At 35.0% G+C, this 25099-nt stretch overlaps 1 protein-coding gene across 3 annotated transcripts in view; it reads right to left on the reverse strand.

Moving 5' to 3' along the window:
* The window catches only part of LOC101106237 (fibronectin type III domain containing protein 3C1-like), a 101405-nt gene that overhangs the window by 18656 nt on the left and 57650 nt on the right, over positions 1–25099 (reverse strand). For 2 of the 3 annotated variants that reach the window (XM_015104712.4, XM_060408117.1), the window contains 16 exons: positions 23517–23576; positions 23030–23168; positions 22443–22496; positions 22216–22337; positions 21957–22131; positions 21134–21220; positions 20770–20908; positions 20112–20180; positions 19588–19706; positions 19358–19463; positions 16125–16231; positions 15807–15920; positions 14663–14812; positions 1215–1489; positions 636–848; positions 18–184 (listed from right to left, as the gene is read on the reverse strand). In XM_015104712.4, coding sequence (XP_014960198.1) covers positions 18–184; positions 636–848; positions 1215–1489; positions 14663–14812; positions 15807–15920; positions 16125–16231; positions 19358–19463; positions 19588–19706; positions 20112–20180; positions 20770–20908; positions 21134–21220; positions 21957–22131; positions 22216–22337; positions 22443–22496; positions 23030–23168; positions 23517–23576 — 2096 coding nt within the window. Of the gene's footprint in view, positions 1–17; positions 185–635; positions 849–1214; positions 1490–14662; positions 14813–15806; positions 15921–16124; positions 16232–19357; positions 19464–19587; positions 19707–20111; positions 20181–20769; positions 20912–21133; positions 21221–21956; positions 22132–22215; positions 22338–22442; positions 22497–23029; positions 23169–23516; positions 23577–25099 lie in introns of all 3 variants that reach the window. The other variant, XM_060408116.1, reaches the window with a different exon arrangement.

Genomic DNA, 25099 nt, shown 5'->3' on the forward strand with positions numbered 1-25099 from the left:
TGGCTTATAATACTTACCTTTAAGTGTGGCTGGTGGGGTTTTGCTTGTAGTGAAAGTATAGATACCAGACAGTGGCCCCTCACCAGCTTCATTACATGCTTGGATTTTAAATTTATATTGCGTATGTTCCCTCAATCTTTGTACTTTGTGACTTTGACAAGGTCCATGATAAATAATAGAAAATCTGGAAGTGGGAATCAAGATGGAAGGAAGCAATATTATTAATCAACTGGCCTACAGGTACAAATAACTCTATATGACTGACTTAAAACTGTTTTTAAAACTACAATAAGCCTTAAATAAATAAATAAACTTGAAGCCATAAAGGTAAAACACAAAAGAAAAAAAAATCAAATTGTAAATATCACAATGCGAAAGTGCAGGCTTTCATATTTCTTTGGTAACTCTATATTCCATAGTATTAATATCTGTTGTATAAGGGAAGAAATGTTTTGAAAGAGGCAAAAATAGAGAGCTGAATTATCACTAAGAATTTAAGAAAGTAATAAAGTATTGCTAGTATGTTAATGGGCTGCTTTATTAGTTCATTGAAACCACTTTGGGTTATGAATTAAAATAGGAAAATTTTAAATATCTTTATTATAATACATGCTAAATAGTAAAAAATAGTTTACCTGTCAGATCGATCTCCCATTAATAAATTATAGCTTGTAAGGTTAGAAAGTAATCTTTTGCTTGAAGAGTTATCCCATTTCAGTTTGAGGCTCTGGTGCCCATAGACCACACAGTCAAGTCGTGGAGGCTCAGGTGGCAGTGGCTTGGTTTTGGTTCTTATTGATTGGCTAAAAGGGCTTAGTCCATAATGATTGATAGCTTGAATTCTGATTCTAGTGGTGAGAAAAAAATAAACTGTATTAATCTAGATTTAGAAAAGAAAATACATTTCTACATTTAAGTTAACCCCCTAGTAACTCTATGTAGGATATTAACTATTCAGTTCAGTTCAGTTCAGCTCTATTATACTAATTATTAGAGACACATTTCTGAAACAAAAATCTTGAATTTGCATAGTCACTATTAACAATTATTAATGAGGAGGAGAAATTGACTTTTAGTAATGCCCAATTTTTCTAAAACAATAGAAATCCGTTTCAAAGAAAATGCTATGTAGATTGTATAAACCTACAAATGCAGAACTGCTCAAAAGTCTCAAAAAGCTTTCCATCTACCTAAGTAAGATATAAGCGACTTACCTGTATGTGGTATCAGGCTGTAGATTTTTCAGAAGACATTCTGTTACTCTACTAACAGTCACAATTTTTCTGTGTCCATATTCAATGTTATAGCCGGTGATTGCAGAACCATGGCAATCTGGTTCCTCCCATTGAATAGCAATGCAAGATGATGCCAAGTTGGCAGGAACTTTGTTTTCAAATTCTTGTAACACTGTTACTGCTGCTGGTACAGTTGCTGGTGTGGTTACTATGCCAGTTTCTCCAAACATTCCAACTCCAACTATATTTACAGCCTGAAAAAGTATATTCTGTTAGAGATTCATTATTACTTTGTTTTTGTACATAAACCATTTTGTTGCATAGAAACAAATTTTCTTTTTTTTTGTGTGTATGTGGTTTGGATTTTGCTTGTGGCTTCATTTTCACACGTGAGATCTTCTCATACCCAAGAAACCAGGCCTTGCCTAAGTGACATCACATTTGCAAGAATGCATGCCATCTTGTCCTTCTTTACAATTTTCATGGATCTCTCTTAAGAGGAAACAGAGAGAACGTTGGGAATGGGAGTAACAGGTGATTAGTTTTCTCATTTCTTTGTATATACAAATTCACAAAATAAACTTTCTTAAACTTCAGTTCTAACAATATGGAATAAAAATTCTAGATATAATTGACACATAACATTGTATAAGTTTAAGGTGTATAACATTGATTTGTTACATTTATATATTGCAATATGAAACAATATGGTTCTAAAATGCTGACATATACACGGAAATCTGTAGCTTGCATATTTAAGAAGGTGAAGAGTCTAAAACTGGGAAGGTAAATGAAAAGTGCTAATATGGACAGTTCAGGAAAAATATACCAAAACCAAACTCATTTATCCCATCAAGTTCAGTTCAGTTCAGTTGCTCAGTCGTGTCCAACTCTTTGCGACCCCATGGCCTGCAGCACACCAGGCCTCCCTGTCCATCAACAACTCCCGGAGCTCACTCAAACTCATGTCCATTGAGTCAGTGATGCCATCCAGCCATCTCATCCTCTGTTGTCCCTTTCTCCTCCTGCCCCCAATCCCTCCCAGCATCAGAGTCTTTTCTAATGAGTCAACTCTTCGCATGAGGTGGCCAAAGTACTGGAGTTTCAGCTTTAGCATCATTCCTTCCAAAGAACACCCAGGGCTGATCTCCTTTAGAATGGACACCCGTGGTGGATTCATGTCAATGTATGGCAAAATCAATACAGTATTGTAAAGTAAAATAAAATAAAAATAAAAATTAAAAAAAAAAGAACGGACTGGCTGGATCTCCTTGCAGTCCAAGGGACTCTCAGGAGTCTTCTCCAACACCACAGTTCAACAGCATCAATTCTTCAGCGCTCAGCTTTCTTCACAGTCCAACTCTCACATCCATACATGACCACTAGAAAAACCATAGTCTTGACTAGATGGACCTTTGTTGGCAAAATAATGTCTTTGCTTTTGAATATGCTGCCAATAACCATCTTCAGTGATTTTGGAGCCCCCCAAAATAAAGTCTGACACTGTTTCCACTGTTTCTCCATCTATTTCCCATGAAGTGATGGGACCAGATGCCATGATCTTTGTTTTCTGAATGTTGAGCTTTAAGCCAACTTTTTCGCTCTCCTCTTTCACTTTCATCAAGAGGCTTTTTAGTTCCTCTTCACTTTCTGCCATAAGGGTGGTGTCATCAAACTTTCTTCCTTTTCTTCAACTTGTAGTTTCTACCTCTGTTGGTGGTAGCCCCAAGTCCACATCTATTCAAGTTTCACCGACTTTGTAAAATTTTTTATTTTGAGATCATTGTAGATTCTATTGTATCCTTTACCCACTTTCCCCAAAGGTAATACTTTGCATAACTATAGTAAAATATTATAATCAGGAAATTAACATTAATACATTCTATCGATGTTACTCAGATTTCACCAATTTTACATGTGCTCATTTGTGTGTATATTTATTTCTATGACATTTTATCACATGTTTAGCTTCATGTAATCATCAACCCAGTTAAGATAGAAGCTCCATCACAATTTACCCTTTTATAGCCTCAGTGATCTTTTCTCCCTCCCCCCTTTTTCTAAGCCCTGACAACCAGTAATTTGTTCTTCATAACTATAATTATGTTTTTTTGAAAACATTATTTACAAAAATGTAAATAGAATAAAGCAGTATGTGAATTTTTCAGATAGGTATTTTTTAGTCAGCATAATTCTGTGATCCATCAAAGCTGTTGTGTGCATCAATAGTTTGATTCCTTTTATTTTCAAATAGTTAGCCATGGTATGGATGTAGTACAGTTACTTTAATCATTTACCTGTTGAAGGACATCTGATCTGTTTCTAATTGTTTGTCCTTACAAATAAAAGTGCTATGAACATCCATGTACAGGTTTTTATTGTGGATATATATTTTTATTTGTCTAAGTGCCCAAGAATGTTGGAATATAGTTAAGTGTATGTTTAATTTTGTAAGAAACTGCCTTACTCTTTTACAGAGTGGATGTAATTCCCATCAGAAATATATGAGTAATCAAGTTTCTCCATGTCTTTGCCAGCATTTAGTGTTATCGTTATATTTATTTATTTATTTATTTTACTATTTTTTATTTTAGCCATTCTGATAGGTGGGTCATGATATCTCATCATGCATTTCCCTAATGGCTAATGATGTTGAAAATCTTTTCATGTGCTTATTTACCACCTGTATATTCTTTTCTGTGAATTGTATTTTCTAACTAGGTTGTTCAGGTTTAAAACTGTTGAGGTTTGAGAGTTCTTTATATATTCTAGATAGTACTCCTTTGCCGGATATGTGTTTTGTAAAGATTCTCTCCAAGCCTGTAGCATAGCTTTATTATCTTCTCCACAGGGGATTATGCAGAGTAAGTTTTTAAGTTTAAGGAGCTCAAATTTATCAAATTTTCATTTTATGGCTTGTGCTTTTGATATCAAGTTTGAGAACTCTTTTCCTAGCTTCAGGAAATCCTGAAGATTTCCTCCTGTGATTTTTTCTAAAAGTTTTGTGTTTTAATTTTCAGTTTTCTGTGGTCCATTTTGAGTTAGTTTTTATAAATATAAAGTGAGAGATTTATGTTTTTTTTGGCTATATATTCAATTTCTCCAGCATAATTTTTTGAAAAGGGCATCCTTAACTTATTTGCATCTTGCCAAAAATCAGTTGGGCATATTTGTGTAGGTTGATTTCTTGGTTCTCTATTCTGTTCCATTGACTTATGTGTCCCTTCACTAATACTACACTGTCTTTATTACTATATCCATACAGTAAGTTTTTAACAGTAGATAGAGTGGTTTCTTCCACCTTAGTTTTGTTTTTCAAGATTGAGTGATCTATTTTAGATGCTGTGAATTTCCACATAAATTTTAGAATGAGATTGTATGTATCTATCAGTAATTTTGCTTAGATTTTGATAGGATTTGTATTAAACCTACATATCATTTTGGGGAAATTAAACTTTAAGCATCTTTACAATGTCATGTATTCCAATTTTTTAACACAATATGTCCCTCTAGTTATTTGGGTCTTTGATTAATCAGCATTTTGTAAAGTTCAGCACATATGTACAGTACATGTTTTGTTGGAATTATACCTACATGTTTCATTTTCTCTAGAGTTATTGTAAACATTATTATGCTTTAAATTTCTGTTTTTACATATTTGTTGTTAGTATATAGAAATGTGATTGATTTGGGGGTGTTGATCTTGTGTCATGAAGATCTTGCTTATTTCACATATTGGTTCTACGAGGTTTTTTTGGTACTTTCCTTGGTATGGTCTGTGTAGATAAACATGTTATTTGCAGAATGTGATGGTTTTATTTATTCCTTTATAGCATGTATGTCTTTTATTTTCTTTACTCACCTTATTTCAGTGTCTGAAAATTTCTGGTTTTATGTTGGGTAAGAGTGCTGAGATTATCTTTGTCTTGTTCTTAATCTTGGGGGAATCATCTTTCACCATTAAATATGATGTCAGTTATAGGTTTTTTGTAGATGGCCTTTATCAAGTTGAGGAAGCCCCCATCCATTCTTAATTTTGAGATTTAAAAAAAGCATGAATGATTGTTGGATTTTGTCAGACATATTTTTGGTCAAGTGATGTGATCATACGATTTTTTCTTCTTCAACTTGTTTGTATAGTACATCACGTTGGTTGATTTACCAATTTTGAATCAGGCTTGCATACCTGCAATAAATTCCACTTGGTCAAGGTATATAATTCTTTTTATACAATGTCAGATTTGAAATGCCAACATTTTGTCAAGGGATTTAAAAAAATATGTTTCTAAATTAACAATCTATTAATAATCTGTCTGCAGATTTCTTTTTTTTTGTATTATCTTTGATTTTGGTTTTGGGGTAATACTGTCCTCATAAAATGAAGTGGGAGCTCTCTCATTTTCCATTTTCTGTAAGAGATTTAAAATTAATGTTAATTTTTCTTTAAATGCTTTGTGGAATTCTCCAGTAGAACCATCTGGGCCTGGAGATTTCTTTTCCAGGGCTTCTTTATTTATGAATATTTCTTTGATGAAAACCTATAGGGGTATTCACATGGTCCATTTCATCTTGGCTCAGTTTTAGCAGATTGTGGTTTTCAAGAAATTGGTCCATTTCTTCTATATTGTTGCACTTATGAGTGTAAAGTTGCTCAGTCATCCCTAATCATGCTTTTAATGACTGACAAATCTGTAGTGACATTTGATGTTTTGTTCTTTTAGTGATTTGTATCTGCTCTTTTTATCTTTGACTTGCGAGTGGTTTATCAATTTTATTGATTTTTTTTTTCAAAAACCAACTTCTTGTTTCACTGACTTTTCTCTATTGTTCTCCTGTTTTTTATTTCATTGACTTCTGGTCATTTCCTTCTTTCTGCTTGCTTTTGGTTCATTTTACTCTTCTGTCTACTAATTAAGGTAGGAATTTAGATTATTGATTTGAGTCTCTTTTTTTCTTTTGCAAGATAAGTGTATAATGCTATAAATTTCTCTTTGGCACTGCTTTAGGTGCATCCCACCTATTTTGGTATGCTGTATTTTCACTTTCATTCAATTCTATGTATTAAATTTTTTTCTTCTGACATTTCCTCTTTGGTAAATGGATTATTTAGAAGTGTATTGTTTAACTTCTGCCTCTTTTCAGTGACATTCCTGTTATTTTTCTGTTGCTGAGTTCTAGTTTGATTTCATTATGGTCAGAACACACCCTTTGTGTGATTTCAATTATTTTACATTGTTATGGCTCAGGATATGGCCTATTTTGGGGAATGTGCTATGGATACTTGAAAAGAGTATGTAATCTGATGTTGAGTGGTGACCTAAATATGTCTATTAGATCCTGTTGGTTGATTGTGTTGTTCAGTTGTTCACTATCCTTGATCATTTTCTACTTAGTAGTTTTATCAGCTGCTGAGAGAGGTGTTGAAGTTCCCTATTGTAAGTGTGTATTTGCCTAATTTCTCCTTTCTGGTTATTACTTTGTGCTTCATATATTTTAAGGCTCTGTTGCTTGATATACACAAGTTTAGGATGCTTATGTGTTTTGGTGCATTGATCCTCTTAGAATTACTAATGTATCTTTTGGTCTCCAGTAATTCCTTTGTTTTGAAGTCTTCATTATCTATATACATGTAATCACTCCTGATTTTTTGTTTTATTAATGTTTACATGATATATCTTTTTCCCTTTTACTTCCAACTTTCTTATGTTATTGTATTTAAAGTAAGTTTCTTATAGACAGACTATTGGTCTGTGATTTTTTTGAGTCATTATGCCATTTCTGCTTTTAATAAGTATAATTAGGCTGTTTTACACTGAAGTTAATAATTAGTATGCTACAGCTTAAGTCTGCCTTTAATTTTCCTGTTAGTTACTTCTGTTTCTCTTTCCTCTATTTCTTACTTGGCAGGTGGTGACCTAATTCCTCAAGGGACACCTCCCCCTAGGCTGGGGGTATTTCAGCTCACTGTGTCTCTGGCCTCAGCAGATTTTTTAATGGCAAGGAGTGGGGATAGGGACTTGTGTAACTGAAGCCTGGTTAACAGACCACTTCCCTCTTCCCTGAACATTTCTGGAGTTCAAGTCACAAGTTCCTTGGCCAATTTCTTACCTTTCTATGAGATAACTTGAATACTTTTTGGAAAACTAATTTCATTTCACTTATTTACACTATTTTTGTGTATGTTACTCTATAAAGTTTTCTTAGTAGTTTCCCAGGTATTAAAATATATATATATGTAAGTTATTAAAGTCTGTGGGTATTAATGTTTTACCACTTTGAGTGAGGCCCAGAAACATTATTTCAACTTATGTACCTTTACCTTCCTCATTTAAAAAATATGATTTTCTCAAGTATTTCCTCCCTGTTTATTGAGCACCACAATAGATGATGTTATAATTTTTGCTTCAAACATCAAATATATTTTAAGAACCTGTGAGAGGAAGGGTATTCTACTATATTTATCCCTGTTTTTAACCAATTACAATTTTACTTTTCAGGTTTATTGAGATATAAATGACAAATAAAATTATTACAGTATTTAGATGGTATGTTGTGGTGATTTGATATAAATACACATTATGTGAGGATTCCTACACCTGCCACCTCACACTTTTTTCTTCTTTTCTGGAAAGGACATTTAAATTATACTGTTTGGCAAATTTCAATTATATGATAGTATTATCAAATATAGTCATTTTCATTTATATTCAGTTCAATTCAGTCAGAATCATTTCAGTCGCTCAGTCATGTCCGACTGTTGCAACCCCATGAACCGCAGCATGCCAGGCTTCCCTGTCCATCACCAACTCCTGGAGTTTACCCAAACTCATGTCCATTGAGTCGGTGATGCCATCCAACCATCTCATCCTCTGTCGTCACCTTCTCCTCTTGCCTTCAATCTTTTCCAACATCAGGGTCTTTTCAAGTGAGTCAGCTCTTTGCATCAGGTGGCCAAAATATTGGAGTTTCAGCTTCAACATCAGTCCTTCCAATGAACACCCAGGACTGATTTTCTTTAGGATGGACTGGTTGGATCTCCTTGCAGAGTCCCTTGGACTCTCAAGAGTCTTCTTCAACACCACAGTTCAAAAGCATCAATTCTTCTGTGCTCAGCTTTCTTTATAGTCCAACTCTCACATCCATACATGACTACTGGAAAAACCATAACCTTGACTAGATGGACCTTTGTTGGTAAAGAAATGTCTCTGCTTTTTAATGTGCTGTGTAGGTTGGTCATAACTTTCCTTCCAAGGAGTAAGCGTCTTTTAATTTCATGGCTGCAGTCACCATCTGAAGTGATTTTGGAGCCCCCCCAAATAAAGTCAGCCACTGTTTCCACTGTTTCCCCATCTATTTGCCATGAAGTGATGGGACCGGATGCCATGACCTTAGCTTTCTGAATGTTGAGCTTTAGAGAGATGCAAATTAAAACTACAATCACGTCACACCAGTCAGAATGGCCATCATAAAAAAATCTACAAACAATAAATGCTGGAGAGGATTTGGAGAAAAGGGGACCCTCTTGCACTGTTGGTAGGTATGTAACTTGATATAGTCACTATGGAGAACACTATAGAGATTCCTTAAATAACTAGCAATAAAGCTATCATATGACCCAGCAATCCCACTCCTAAGCATATACCCTGAGAAAACCATAATTCAAAAATACACATGGACACCAATGTTCACTGCAGCACTATTTACCATAGCCAGGACATGGAAGCTACCCATATGTCTATTGACAGATGAACAGATAAAGAAGATGTGGTACATATATAGAATGAAATATTAGCCATAAAAGGAATGAATTTGAGTCAGTTGAACTGAGGCTTCTGAACCTAGAGACTGTTATACAGAGTGAAGTAAGTCAGAAAGAGAAAAACAAATATTGTATATTAACACATGTATATGGAATCCAGAAAGTGCTACTGATGAACACATTTGCAGGGCAGGAATAGAGACACAGATGTAGAGAGTGGACTTGTAGACACTGTGGGGAAGGGGGAGAGTGGGATGAATTGAGAGAGTATCATTGAAACATATATGTTATCATGCATAAAATAGATAACTAGTGGGAAGTTGCTGTGTAACACAGGAAGCTCAGCCAGGTGATCTTTGATGACCTAGAGGAGTGGGATGAGGGGGTGGGAGGGAAGTTCAAGAGGGTGAGGATATATGTATACTTATGACTGATTCATGTTGTTGTGTGGCAGAAACCAACATAATAGTGTATAGCAATTATTCTCCAAATAAAAATAAAATAAAAGCAAAATAAATCATTGGAGTATAACTGATTTATAATGTTGTGTGTTAGTTTCAGGTGTACAGCAGAGTGATGCAATTATGCATATACTTATATTCATTGTTTTCCAGATTCTTTATCCATATAGGTTATTACAGAATATTGAGTAGAGTTCCCTATGTTATATAGTAGGTACTTGTTGGTTATCTATTTTAAATATAGTAGTATGTATATGTTAATCCCAACCTCCCAATTTATCCTTCTCTGCTTCCTTTCCCCTTTGGTACACATAGGTTTGTTTTCAGAATTTGTGAGTCTGTCTGTTTCTGTTTTGTAAATAAGGTCATTTGTATCATTTTTTTAGATGGCACATGTAGCTGTTATCATATGATATTTGTCTTTGTCTGACTTACTTTACTGTATGATAACTTCTAGGTCCATCCATGTTGTACAAATATCATTACTTCATTTGTTTTGATGACTCAGTGTTAGTAATACTCCATTTTATCTATAGCTATATCTATCTATCTACCACATCTTGTTTATCTTATTCATCTGTTGACAGACATTTAGGTTGCTTCCATGTCTTGGCTATTGCAGTGAACATTGGTATCCATGTATCCTTTTGAATTATGGCTTTCTCTGGATATATGTCCAGAAATGGGATTGCTGGATCATATGGTAGTTCTGTTTTTAGTTTTTAAGGAACTTCCATACTGTTCTCCATAGTGGTTGTAACAGTTTGCATTCCCACCAACAGTGTAGTTTATTCCCTCTTCTTCACACTCTCTCCAGCATTTATTGTTTGTAGAGTTTTTGACGATGGCCATTCTGACCGGTGTGAGCTAATACCTCATTGTGGTTTTGATTTGCATGTCTCTAAGAATGAGCCACATTGAGCACCTTTTCAAGGGCTTGTTGGTTATCTGTATGTATTCTTTGGAGAAATGTCTATTGAGATCTGCCCATTTTTTTGATTGTGTTGTTTGCTTTTTTGATATTGAGCTGCATGAGCTGTTTGTATATTTTTGAGATTAATCGCTTGTCAGTCCCTTGATTTACAAATATTTTCTCCCATCCTGTGAGTTGTTGTTGTTGTTGTTGTTTTTTTTCCCCATGGAAAACTCTTGATCTTGCTTTCAGTTCTGAAGGATAACTTTGCTGGGTAAAATATTCCTGGACTTCTTTCAGGGGGAGTTCTTACTGTATAGCTATAGTTTTGGTGTGCCTGTGGGAGGAGGTGAGCTCAGGACTCATATGTCAACATCTTGAGTCAAAATCCCAATGTTATTTATTTCCTGAAGTTCTAAACCTTATTCTGTCATCTTTTCCTTTTTATTTAGAGTACTTTCTGTAGACATTTTTTAGGGTAGTTTTGCTGGCAACAAATTCTTAGTTTTCCTTCATCTGAGAATGTCTTTATTTTCTTTTCATTCCTGAAGAATATTTTTGACTGGATATAGCTTGCAGTTGCCAATTCCTATCTACTTGAAAAATGTTGTGCCATTTCTTGCTGGTCTTCATGGTTTCAGGTGAGGTATCCTTTGTCATCTGGATTGATGTTCACCTATAAGTAGTGTACCATTTTTCTCTAGGTACTTTTAAGACATTTTTCTTTCTTTTTTGTTTCCAGAATTTAGTTAAGATGTGGCTTAGTTGTGTGGGTTTATTCAGGTTTATTTTGGATTTATGCAGCTTTTAAAAACTTTTGGATTATGTTTTTTCCCCAAATTGTAATGCTTTTTATTGTTTTTTGAATAATTTTTCACTCCTTCTCTTTCTCTTCTCTCCTGCTGGGGTTTAATGATATGGACATTAGGTATTTTGTTATTTCATATGGCTCTGAAATCATTCATTTTTTTTTCTAAATCCTTCCTGGTGTTGAGAATGGGTAAATTCTATTATCTGTCCTCAAGTTCACTGACTGTATCTTTTGTCATCTCAAGTTTACTATTAAGCCCATCCAATCAAGCTTTTATTTTGTTATTGTATTGTTAAGTTCTGTAATTTCCATTTGGTTTTCTTCTACAACTTCTATTTCTTTGTTTAGATTTTTAATATTTTTTAATTTGTTTCAGGATAACTCACAATTACTGGTCAGAATATTTTTTTGATGGCTGCTTAAGCCCTTTTCAGATAACTCAAACCTCTGACTTACTTCACAGAGTCTGTTGTTTTTTGTCATTGGAGTTGAGATTTTCCTGGTTCTTGTTATGACAAATGATTACTTATTCTGGACATTTTGAATATTATACTTTGAGACCTGGATCTCATTTAATCATATTTTAGTAGACTATTTAAAAACAAAAAACAAAAAACAAAAAACAGATGATGACTGCAGCCATGAAATTAAAAGAAGATAACCAACCTAGATAGCATACTAAAAAGCAGAAACATTACCAACAAAGGTCCATCTAGTCAAAAGCTATGGTTTTTCCAGTGTCATGTATGGATGTGAGAGTTGGACTAGAAAGAAAGCTGAGTGCTGAACAATTGATGCTTTTGAATTGTGGTGTTGAAGAAGACTCTTGAGAGTCCCTTGGACTGCAAGGAAGTCCTACCAGTCCATCCTAAAGGAAATCAGCCCTGAATATTCATTGGAAGGACTGATGTTGAAGCTGAAACTCCAATGCTTTGGCCACCTGATGCGAAGAACTGATTCATTGGAAAAGACCCTGATGCTCAGAAAGATTGAAGGCAGGAGGAGAAGTGGACAACAAAGGATGAGATGGTTGGATAACATCACCAACCCAATGGACATTAGTTTGAGTAGGCTCTGGGAGTTGGTGATGGACAGGGAAGCCTGCCATGTTTCAGTCCATGGGGTTGCAAAGAGTCAGACATGACTGAGCAACTGAATTGAACTGAATTTAGTAGACTTTTTCCCTCCAGAGGTATAGTGCAAAAGTTGGGTAGGGTGGAAGTTCAGCTCTTGTCTAGGCCCCTTTGATTTCTTTCTAGCAAAAGTAGGGCAACTATTTGTACTGCATCACTGTCTCTGAGTGTGGGTATAAACTCAACTCCTCACCGGGTTGTGCCGATACCATGGAGAAGGGAAGTGCAGGACTAACACCTCTATTTATTAAGGGTGGAAGTGTAAACTTGGCTACCAGCTGGGTCTTAATGACACCAAGGGAAGAGAATGGGGAGAAAGAGGCACCAAGTAGCATAACTTTCTCAACACCTAGATCCCTCTCTAATGGCTGAGAAGATATGGAGACTGAGCTCTCCACTGGAACCTACTGACAGCAGGTGAAGGCGGGTGGGCCTGAGTGCTGACTAGCTCTGCTTCCCATATTGTCTTTCAGTCTCAGGGCTGGTAGGTGCACATGTAAGTTGAGCTTCACTCTGGGTCTCACTGACACAGGGGCAGGAGGAAAGTAGAGAGCTAACTAGCCTGAATCATACCACTTTGTTCAGTACATTGCTGCTGGGTGAGGGTGGAGGCTGAGCTTGCCAACACTACCCTTACAGGGGAATTAGAGAGCTGCTGCCTGCTTCCATGAGAGAGGTGTGGAAGACTGGAAGCTCCCTGCTTGGCCATGCTGACACCAGTTAGCAGGGGAATGGAAACAGAGTACTGTCTGCTTCTGCCAGGCAGAGGATGGAAGTAATTACCTGCTTGGCCCTGCCAAAACTGATACCTCTGGCTAGGGAAATTAGAGCATGTTGCTTGCTTTTGGGGTAAATTGGATAGTCAGCTTCCTACTTGGCCTGTTGAAATTTCAGGGGTGGGGAAGGATAGGGATATGTGTAATTTTTCTGTTGATGTTTGGGTGGAGTAAAGTGGGTATTGTGAACAATGTTTTATTTTGTTAGGCCACCCTATTGCCAGTCATTTTGCTGGGGCTGAGGTGGAACAGGCTTTTCTTGGAGTTTTTGTTCTGTCTGTTCCTTTTGGAAATTTTGAGTTGGAGACTTCTCTCACGCCCTTTTTGGGCTATATGAGAGATGATAAGGAAGTCCAGGGGCTCACCACTGTGTTATTCAGGTTGTGAGTTCCCCAGGATTTTTTTCCTTCCACATTTTTCTTTCTTTTCAGCATTCAGAGTTTTCCTATGTTTGCTTATTGTATTATGCTCAGGATTTTTTGGTTGTAAGAGGGAAGACCTGGGAATTATGGGGGTACTCTGTCTTGGCTAGAAGCTAGTCCATTGATTTTTACCTCTCTAATATCTTTTAAATTAATTAATGTCTCACCATTAATGTCTGACCCACTACAGCAACCTTAATGTTCATAAACTCCCCTATTCTTTGAACTATTGTGGTGGCTGTCTAATAAATATATATTGTGAGAGCATTTTTATAATACAAAAATAAGAGTATCCAAAAATATTACAAAGGATTCTTTTCTAAAAAATAGTTAAACACCTCCCCCCCAACTTCCAGTTATGCAAGGCAATCTGGAACATGCAGCTCAGGTACCAGTATTAGGGTTCCTAGGATTTGATGGTTTAACACTATATGGATAACATATCAGGTAATTCCAAATGCAGGCTGTTTCCCCAAACTTTAAAGTTATAAATTTTCTAATTCTAGTAGAAGATGAAGGGATCACTTCTACCTGAGGTATTCAGGGAAGCATTCATGCAGAAGCTTGGCTTTATGGAACAAGATAGGCAAACAACCAATATGAACAAATGTACAAAACATACTTGGGGTGGCAGTAGACTTGTTTGGTATGGTTTGTGCAGTTTTTCCTAATTAACGATAATTATCACTTTGGGTGCTTTTATAATATACAGATTAGTAGATCTCTGGATTAAAAAATTTGATTCAGTAGGTCTGAGTGGAGGTTCAGAATTCAGTGTTTTATAAAAGCATTTCAAGTGAGTTCAGGGAAATTTGGGAAATATAGAACTGAAGAGAAAATAATGTCAGATCAAGTTGGAATAGAAAGTAGGTGCCATCATGTTGATGTTTGAAAGAAAACAACAAAATTATGCAAAGCAATTATCCTTCAATTAAAAAATAAATAAATTTAAAAAGAGAAAGTAGGTACCAGATTATGTGAGGCTTTAAAAGCAAGGAAAAGGAACCCAGAATGTTGTTGCTGGATATGATGAATATTTAAGATTTGGAAGTCTATGACTCCCTTCTGGTCTTTACACTGGAAATGGTATATTATGAATGTGAATAGCATAGCTTAATACTTTGCTTACATTGGAAGAACTGTTAGGATTACCTGAACTCTGCAAAAATACATAGTGGCAGGAATGAGACCTTTAACTTCATAGCTCAAACAAGGGCCAGTGTAAATCAAGTGCATTGAATCTTCAGTTTGTCCCCACTCTAGTCTGTAATCAGTGATTTCTGCAACATTACATACAGGAATCTGAAAAATGCAACAAAAACAAAAAATTTAGCTCTTTCTATAAAGAGTCACTATACTCAATATTATGGAAAGTAACAATATGATCCTTTCAGTGTCAAAGCCTATAATCTATTAAATGGAATGAAATATAGACAAGTACAGAAATAAACATAATGTTGAACACTATAATTAACATTAAATGGCTCAAATAAAATTAAGAGAAATGATTGGATAATCCAACATACTAGTGGGATCAAACACAAAGCTCAGTACTGTCTGGCTTTTATACAGGGGTGTGAACAGATCAATCACTTATTATTATTTAAAAAAATTTATTGTAATATAGTTGATAATGTTTCATTTCAGGTATACAGTAAAGTGATTCATATCTCTCTCTTTATATTTTTACATTCTCTTTCATTATAGGCAATCATTTATTATTATCAGACTAAAGGTTTTTTGTTAATGCTAAAAATTCTCTGCTAGAATTTGGGAAAAAGGGAAGAAAAAATCAAAGATACCTAGGGGGCTTGATAACTAGGCCAATTCTTTTTGAGTTTGATTAGTTTGAAGGGGAAGATATTCAAATGGATGTACATTAAAAAAGAAATCTTCATTACTTCACAGTCACATTTCTTATGTGTCATACTGTGGGTATATGCAAAAAGACTACCAGAGGTTTCCCAATGAAACTTTAAAAAACTATAAATATATTTAATTTTACTATCTCTTATTTTAGTTTAAAAAATTCAATTGGTTGCATATTGATTGTCTCTTTGGTTTTCTAAATTTATTATCCTTCAAAAATATAAGATTTGGAAAGCAGGATTACCATAGCCTTAGCCTTTCTAATAGCACTAGCAACAGGTCTTAGGTGTGTTCTAAAACCATGGTCCAAGATTTATGGAACCCTAATCTAGGCTCTGAATCCTTAGGAAGTTATAGACTTTAAAAGCAATTTCTAAACCAATTATTGTGCTTTTATATCACCAAAATTAATAAACTGATAACGTACTTCCCAACTAACAACAACACAGGTTGGACTCTTGCAGGTTAGCACAGGTATACCACATTGAGTAGGAGGGCTTGGGACTGGAGCAGTTTCACATGTCACCGAATGAGATCCAGACTACAAATAAACACAAACAAACAAATAAGCAGACATATAAATGATTGTGCAGGGATGTTTACTCCCCACCTTGATAAGAAGTAGAAGCATGTATTCAGCCAAAGTGAAATGAACTACAAATGGTTAGCTGAACAATTTAGTATCCCCAGATTTATTTGTTGCTTTTAACCAGAAACTTAATTCTCTAAGAATGAATTTACTCACTGTGTCTCTCACTTCTGAGCCAGAGTGCCCTTGTGCATCATCTTGGTTACCATTTGCCTTTTTGACATTTGTAAGTGCTTCAGAGTTTCCTTTTGTAGGAGAATTGTCTGTAAAAATATACAATTTTTTTAATTTTTCTTTTTTAATGGATGAAAAACTACAATTTTGTGTTGATTTCTGCCACACAACAATGCAAATTAGTCATAATTATATGTTTTTCAGTTGCCAAGTCATGTGCAACTCTTCACGACCCCATGGACTGCAGCATGACAAGCTTCAGCATAATTATGCATGTACATATATATATATATACACACACATATGTATGCCTTTCTGCTCTCTCCCCTCTCTCCTTTCCCCTCATTCCATCTCTCTGGGTCATCACAGAGTGCCAGACTAGGCTCCCTGTGTTATTTAGCAACTTCTTACTATCTGAAAAATAAACAAAATTAGTTTAAAAATTGCAAATTTTAAGGATGGTACTTAAAAACACAATATAATTTAAGAAGATATGTTAAACATATAACAGTTACTCTATGCTAAAGTAACAAAAAGTTCAAATTATACCAGTTTGTGTTAGTTAACTTTTAATTCCCAGACATTTAAATTTTTTCTGATCTTAATTACCAAGAAATAACTTTCTAGACATTATTTGATTTTGCACTAAAAGAAAACCATTTATTCTGTTTTAATAGATTTAATATTGAGTTGGCCAAAATGCTCATTTATTTTCTGTAAGATGGCTCTAGTAGGGCTTCAGTTCAGTTCAGTTCAGTCGTTCAGTTGTGTCCGACTCTTTGTGACCCCATGAATCGCAGTATGCCAGGCCTCCCTGTCCATCACCAACTCCCGGAGTTCACTCAAACTCATGTCCATCGAGTCGGTGATGCCATCCAGCCATCTTATCCTCTGTCGTCCCCTTCTCCTCCTGCCCCCAATCCCTCCCAGCATCAGAATCTTTTCAAATGAGTCAACTCTTCGCATGAGGTGACCAAAGTACTTGAGTTTCAGCTTCAGCATCATTCCTTCCAAAGAACACCCAGGACTGATCTCCTTTAGAATGGACTGGTTGGATCTCCTTGCAGTCCAAGGGACTCTCAGGAGTCTTCTCCAACACCACAGTTCAAAAGCATCAATTCCTCGGCACTCAGCTTTTTTCACAGTCCAACTCTCACATCCATACATGACCTCTGGAAAAACCATAGCCTTGACTAGACGGACCTTTGTTGAGAAAGTAATGTCTCTGCTTTTCAATATGCTATCTAGGTTGGTCATAACTTTTCTTCCAAGGAGTAGGCGTCTTTTAATTTCATCCCTGCAATCACCATCTGCAGTGATTTTGGAGCCCCCCAAAATAAAGTCTGACACTGTTTCCACTGTTTCCCCATCTATTTGCCATGAAGTGATGGGACCAGATGCCATGATCTTAGTTTTCTGAATGTTGAGCTTTAAGCCAACTTTTTCGCTCTCCTCTTCCCCTTTCATGAAGAGGCTTTTTAGTTCCTCTTCACTTTCTGCCATAAGGGTGGTGTCATCTGCATATCTGAGGTGATTGATATTTCTCCTGGCAATCTTGATTCCAGCTTGTGTTTCTTCCAGCCCAGCGTTTCTCATGATGTACTCTGCATAGAAGTTAAATAAGCAGGGTGACAATATACAACCTTGACGTACTCCTTTTCCTATTTGGAACCAGGCTGTTGTTCCATGTCCAGTTCTAACTGTTGCTTCCTGACCTGCATATAGGTTTCTCATGAGGCAGGTCAGGTGGTCTGTATTCCCATCTCTTTCAGAATTTTGCACAGTTTATTGTGATCCACATAGTCAAAGGCTTTGGCATAGTCAATAAAGCAGAAATAGATGTTTTCTGGAACTCTCTTGCTTTTTCGATGATCCAGCAGATGTTGGCAATTTGATCTCTGGTTCTTCTGCCTTTTCTAAAACCAGCTTCAACAAAAGCTTAGCTGCCTTTAATTTCATTGAAAACAATTTTGTAAGCTTGTATTGTAACAGCTATCATGCTAGCATGCAGTTAAAAAGATTTAATGAAATTGGTGAGTTTTTGTAGCTATTTTAATGTTGAAGATGGAAGAAAAAAGCAACGTTTCAGCACATTTTGATTTGTTATTTCAAAAAAGGTAAGAACACCAAAAAAGATTTGTGAAGTATATGGAAAAGATGCTGTGGCTGATTGAACACATCAAAAGTGGTTTGTGAAGTTTCTTATTTGAGATTTCTTCCTCAATGATGCTCCATAGTTGGTAGATCAGCTGGAGTTGATAAGGATCAAATTGAAACATTAATTGAGAACAATCAATGTTATACCTTGTGGTAGATAGCTGACATACTCCAAATATCCAAATGAAGTTTTGAAAATCATTCACACGAGCTTGGTTATGTTAATCGCTTTGATGTTTGGGGTCCACAAAAGTTAAGCGAAAAAAACCTTGATCATAATTCCTCACGTGATTCTGTATTTAAACATAATGAAAACATTCTGTTTTAAAAACAGATTGTGATGGGTGATGAAAAGTGGATACTGTACAATAACGTGGAATGGAAGAGATCATGAGGTAAGTGAAATGAACCACCATCAACCACATCAAAGGCGTCTTCATCCAAAGAAGGTGATGTTGCGTACATGGTGGGATTGGAAGGGAGTCCTGTATTATGAGCTCCTCTGGCAAGCCAAACGATTAATTCCTATAAGTACTGCTCCCAATTAGACCAACTAAAAGCCACACTTGATGAAAAGCACCGGAATTAATAAACAGAAAACATATAATCTTCCATCAGTATAACATAAGACTACATGTTTTTTGATGACCAGGCAAAAACAGTTACAGCTTGTCTGGGAAGTCCTAATTCATCTGCTATATTTACCAGACATTTCACCTTCAGATTTCCATTTATTTCAGTGTTTATAAAATTCTCTTAATGAAAAAAATTTTCAATTCCTTGGAATACTGTAAAAGACACCTGGAACAGTCTTTTGCTCAAAAAGAAATTTTTGGGAAGATGGAGTTATGAAGTTGCCTGAAAAATGGCAGAAGGCAGTAGAAGAAAACGGTGAACATGTTGTTCAATTAAGTTATTGGTAAAAATGAAAAATGTGTCTTTAATTTTTACTTAAAACCAAAGAAACTTTTTGGCCAACCGAATATATCAATATAAAAATCAGAAGTTACAAAACAGGAAATTTAAGTCAGTAATTCAAATCACAGAAGAAGCCTTACTGCATTGGATGTTGGTTTCTTTGGACTGCACTTTACCATTCAAGGGTGGAGGACGGCAAGATGCAGGAGAAAGATTAGGTGTCTGAACAGTCAATATATCTGAAGGCTAAGAAAAATACAAAGTACCTTATGGCTACTGAATTCAAGTTTAGTTTTGTAAAACGTTTAGTAATATTATACAATTCATTTCAATACTCAATTTAAAAACTTTTCTTTCTCTCTTTTCTCACCTGGCTATGGCCTATAGGTGAAGTGCAAAAGACTCTTAATTTATATGTAGTACCAGGTTGCAGGTGATTGTACAGAAATTCCCTTGTGGTTCCATTGTAGATTATGTTCCAGAAATTCACTGAAGGGATAGAAGTAAATTTGTCCAATTATTATAGGTAGCTTATACATCTTATCTCATGTATATACCATTTTGGAAGTTAACTACTGTCCAATCACCTACTTACAGTAATTAATTATATTCTCCATAGAATTAACCATAAAATCATACTAGATCAGTTAGTAAATATGATTTGTTATCAAAAACTGGAGAAATCCAAGTAAGTTCTGGGGCTTAGTTAATAGTATTATACCAGTGGCAATTTCCTGGCTTTGATAATTGCTCTATGATATTGCACTAAGATATTAATATTAGAAGAAGCTAAGTGAAGGTTGCACATGGGAATTCTCTATACTATTTTTTGCAGCTTCTAGGAAAGTTGAAAATTATTTCAGAATGAAACATTAAAAAATCATGATGCCTTACCATCCAAATTCTCCCTAACTTCTAAACTGTAACTTGAAATGTTTGTCCCACCATTATCTTCGGGTGGTTCTGAAAAAGAGAAATAAAATTAAAATTATTCTTAAGTAAACTTAAAAGTCTTTCATTGCAATGTTATCTCATACATTAAGATTTTTCATGGAAGAAAAGTGCAAACATCAAACTTAACAGGATATTAATATTCAGATATTAATAAAGATCATAAGAACATAATCAAATTACATTGTTAGAATGTTACTTTAGCAACATTTTAAAGTTATTTGCAAGAGACTGAAATGCTAATTGTAAGTGGATTTTTCCAGTTTAGAGGCAAAATAATTTGTATAATATCCTGTCAAGTTGATATTTATCATCAGCGTGTCCTAATTACTGCATCTATATTAGATATAATCTTACTTGTAATAACCATAATTTTAAAGGCTCATATAAAGTTCAGTAATTTGTTCATATATGAATTAATGAGATAGCAATAGAGAACTAGAAAAAAGAACATAGTTTATAATGGAACATTTATATGGTAAAATATTTAGCATACAAATGATTAAGAGACTACTTTGTAAAATTGAGGGCAATTAGAGGAAGATTTTTTTCTCAATAGTTAATATTTAGAGTAAGTTTAAAATAGAAAAACATTACTTACCCCATCCAATTTTTACTCTGTGTGCATGGATCTTTCCCTTTATATATGGTTTTTTAGGGGATCCAGGCTTATCTGGACAGGTAGCATATTTTACTTCTCTACTAGGGTTGCTTATTCCTTCTGTATTGCGCGCAAAGATCTGCTTGAGTAAAAGAGAATACTTTGGTTGACGATTGGAAATAAACGTGTGATTTGAAAATGTGCAGTTTGCAAATAACACTGTAAAGCAAGTTACTTGAAAATTTCTGAGAACTGAATACAAAAAGGTTTCATTTCAACCCCCAAAGACACTTATTTTTATCTTTAGTGAAGTGTATACTTTTATATTAAAATATGATACAAGTTATAAATTATATCCACATACCCTGAACTTGTATGTAGTACTTCTCTGAAGGTTTCTTATAGTGCATGAAAGATCTTCTCCGTTGTATTGAGGTTTAAAACCCAACCCCTGGAAATGAAAGACAATGGATTTAGGAATGAGACAGGCCTGGGTTCAAGTTCCAACTTCAACTTATTTTCCATCTGGATGGTCCTGACAAAGCCCTTAGACTCTGAAATTCAGTTTCTCTGTATTAAAAAAATAGAGATAATTTCTTCTTTAAAGGGCTCCTTTTTTTCAGGATGTAACGAGATAATGCGTATGAAGGCACTTAACATATTACACAAAAATCTAATTAGTTATTTTATTTAAAATGTGGTAAAATATACATAACATAAAAGTTACAGTTGCTTTTTAAGTTGACTAGTCTATTCAGTATAGACTTGAAAGTTCGAAACGGAATGAAACAATTTCCCCTCCACCCACATCAAAGATTCAGGGAGGTGAGGAAATGGCTTGCCCTGGTGAAGTATGTAGGAGAGCTGTGTGACCATGCAAGTTTGTCCAGGATAGGTGCAAAGTTGAAGAACTAACACACTTCTCTGAGTCTCTGTTTTGTTGTTACGGCTGTTGCTGCTTCTAACTTATTTGTAGGAACTTGGGCACCTTAAGATCTCCCTGTATAGGCTTGCTTAACCTTGGCTCTGCACTGGTCCCATCCAGAACACTGAGACTCAGGAATCATGTACTTTGATCAAAGTAAGTTAATTAAATTAATAAAATCTTATTTTTTTCAGAGTAAAATGCATATAAAATACACCTAAGACTGAAGTTGAAGATTAAAGGATATGAAAGAAAAACTTACCAATCCTGCTTCCTCCATTTCTAGTACATAAGTAAGACTGTCATTTGGATTTGTGTTAGTTGGGGCACACCATTCTAGTGACAAATTGCAGACTCCTGCTTCTTTCAGCTTAGGGGGTGAAGGTGTTGGAGGCATAGTTCCTGATGTGTGGAAGACTGCTATTTCACTGAAATCACTGAAAAATAAATGAAGATGGAAAAATTAGTTTCAAGTTCTTATTGAAGTATAGACTTTTAAATATTGTAGTAGTTCAATGTACCTCAAGCCGAACTTATTTTTTGCAGCTAATCTGAATGAATATTTTGTAGAAGCATTCAGTTTAAGGATCTTGTGCTGTTTCATGGTACCTATATAGCAAGTTTTGAAGTCTTCACCTTTGCCCTTAATAATATACATAAAATATTAGAACGTTATAAAATATTTCAAATAAAAATCATAATATTAATAATTTACAAATTAGTGCTTTAGAAAAGTAAAACTGCTTACCTCATCCCATTCCAAAAGGAAGCTGTTTATTTTGGAACCATTACCATTGGAACCCTAAAAATATCAGAAAGATAAAATTATGATGAGCTATTTTTACACAGTACACCCACCCACCCACACACACGTATACGTGACTAAAGTAAAAGAAATCACTGTAAAAGTAATCTGTTCGCATTTTATTTTTGAAGTAATTCAGATATTAAAGTTAAAATGTACTTTTTACAGTCTATAGGACATACCAAATTTTATGTTTTGTTGTGCTTCCTAAATTTTATGCAAGGAAGAAAGTTAGTACTCAAAGTAAATTGAGAGGAAGACTTATTGGTAGCCACAATTACAAATGTATTTAGGTTATAGAAATTGACATTTCAACTTTCATTAGTTATTGAAATTCTGATTGACATTTATCATTTACTTGATGCTCTATATAGACAGAAAGAGAAAGATGATTATGGAGATGGAAAAGTGCTAGGGAAATAGGTCAGATGAAGCATGCAAAATTTCATATTTAACATTCAAGACAAAGTAGAAAGAATGTTTTTAAATTAGAAAACATTTTGAGGTAGTTTTGGCAATAAAATTCTTACTTTCCACTGTAAATTCAGGCTGCTCTTGGATCGGTTAATCAGTTTGGGTGCAAGTGGAGGGTCTGGTTTGCAACCTGGAGTTGTGAAGCTAACCACTTTAGACACAGTTCTGTGTGCTGAGCCTCTTACAGTTGTAATTCTAAAAATGTAATGACAATTGTTGTAAGCATTCAAATATTTATCCTAACATATGTACTAAATTGCATACTTGAGTTTCCAGATACATTTCTTAGGAGCTAATTATAAAAAATTTTCCAACTGAACAAAGCTATATCCTTGCAAAGAAACCACCCTCTTACCTGTTTTAAATGAAAGACAGTGAACTAATGCTGGATTTGTAGGGGCTTGTTTTGAAACTTGAACGAAAGACCACTCTGTTAGCAAGTAGCAAGGCTGACTATAGGAATTATAGGTAGTGAACTGATACAGACTCAAGAGTGGGATTGGCTATATGATGGAGGGAGATTGTGTAGGGTGGAGTGCTTACCTTACAAAATACACCATGAATGGCTGTAGATCAAGTAGAGTAAATGTAAATTCATCACCGCTGTGGAGATAACCTTTGATTATAACAGATCTCACACACATTTAAAAGCTAAGTAACAATCTTAATCTTATATATTCAACTGATAATGAAGCACAATTCTCCTTGAAGTTTAGATAATTTTAACAGATCTTATAAGAATGCAAAATATGTGATATTAATAATTCAAAATTCTTTATTTGCATGCCAAGTTAGTATATCTCTAGGAAGTGGAATTTTATTTTATTGCTACAGCTTCTTCACACTGTAATAATACAGATTTGTCTTTAGCTTATTTTAAATTATGTTCACATGAAAAGCCTCAAAGACACCATGCATCATGCAATTTATTTGTTCACACAGAGCAGTCTTTTGGAGGTGGCCACCTATCTGCTACAGTGGATAGAGTGGCTGTACTCCTATAGCTACATCTTCCTGAGCAAATACTCATAAGAACTTTGGTGTACTCTACCACCTCAAGGAGCTTCCTGAGCTTCTAAACCCTGAAATAGCCTCTGAAAAGAGCTAAAAGATTACTTCTAAGCAAAGACCTATGCTTCTAAGTGAAGGTCTCTCAAGGTTGTAGGGTGATAAGAGGAATAGACAAAGTATATTTTTTTTAAAAAAGCAATGACTTTTGTGGAATACATAATATCAGAAAAAGACTATTATGTAAATTCAAGCAAAACAATTTTATACATAGCTTTTCATCACATTTTACATCTTTTCATCACTCTACTCAATATAGAAGATTGTGTATTATAATTTTTAAATTAAAATTTCTAGTTGTTAATTATAAAAGAAATAAAACTTTACATAATTACATTTAAATTTTCACTTTGAGTCTCTGAATAAAGATGACAAATTCTAGCAAATAAAATTTAAGATGTTTATGATTTTTAAGGTGCTGTAAGACAGCTCGAGATCTCTGACTTATTTCTTGCCTAGTTGTTTAGTAGGCAGAAGAACTTCTCTTTCTTTCCTGTGTAGGATTTCCTTTTCATTGTGCCTCTCTCATCTTGTTCTCTTTCAGACTGCATGTCCCTATCCAGTTGAGAAGGTGTTGGAAGTGTTTGGTTATGCTCTTACTGTGTACTCCATTGTATTCTCTCTAGTCCTGGTTCTATCTTCTAAGCACTTTCCTAAACTCGTTCTCCTTCTATCATGTGCTGAGGGCTCAGTTGCTCAGTCATATCTGACTCTTTGCGACCCCATGAACTGTAGCCCATCAGATTCCTCTGTTTAAGGGATTTCCCAGGCGAGAAGACTGGAGTGGGTTGCCATTTCCTTCTCCTTATGCTACCATAGTTCCACATTATAATGAGCGCCTGTAATGAAATTCCCGGGAAAGCTCGAGTCTTATATTTCCATTGCAATGCAAATTCCTCCCTTGTGTACACAAAGGCCTGCCATCATGTTTCCTTAAGTGAAAAAAGAGAAGGGAGAATTAGAGGAAATCTTTTATTCCCCAAGTCTAAACTTGTCATATAAGACATCTGTAAACTGAAGAGAATGGAGCAGTTGATACCTAAGATTCCCTTCAGCTC

Source organism: Ovis aries, chromosome X (assembly GCF_016772045.2).
Source record: "Ovis aries strain OAR_USU_Benz2616 breed Rambouillet chromosome X, ARS-UI_Ramb_v3.0, whole genome shotgun sequence".
Classification (NCBI taxonomy): Eukaryota; Metazoa; Chordata; class Mammalia; order Artiodactyla; family Bovidae; genus Ovis; species Ovis aries.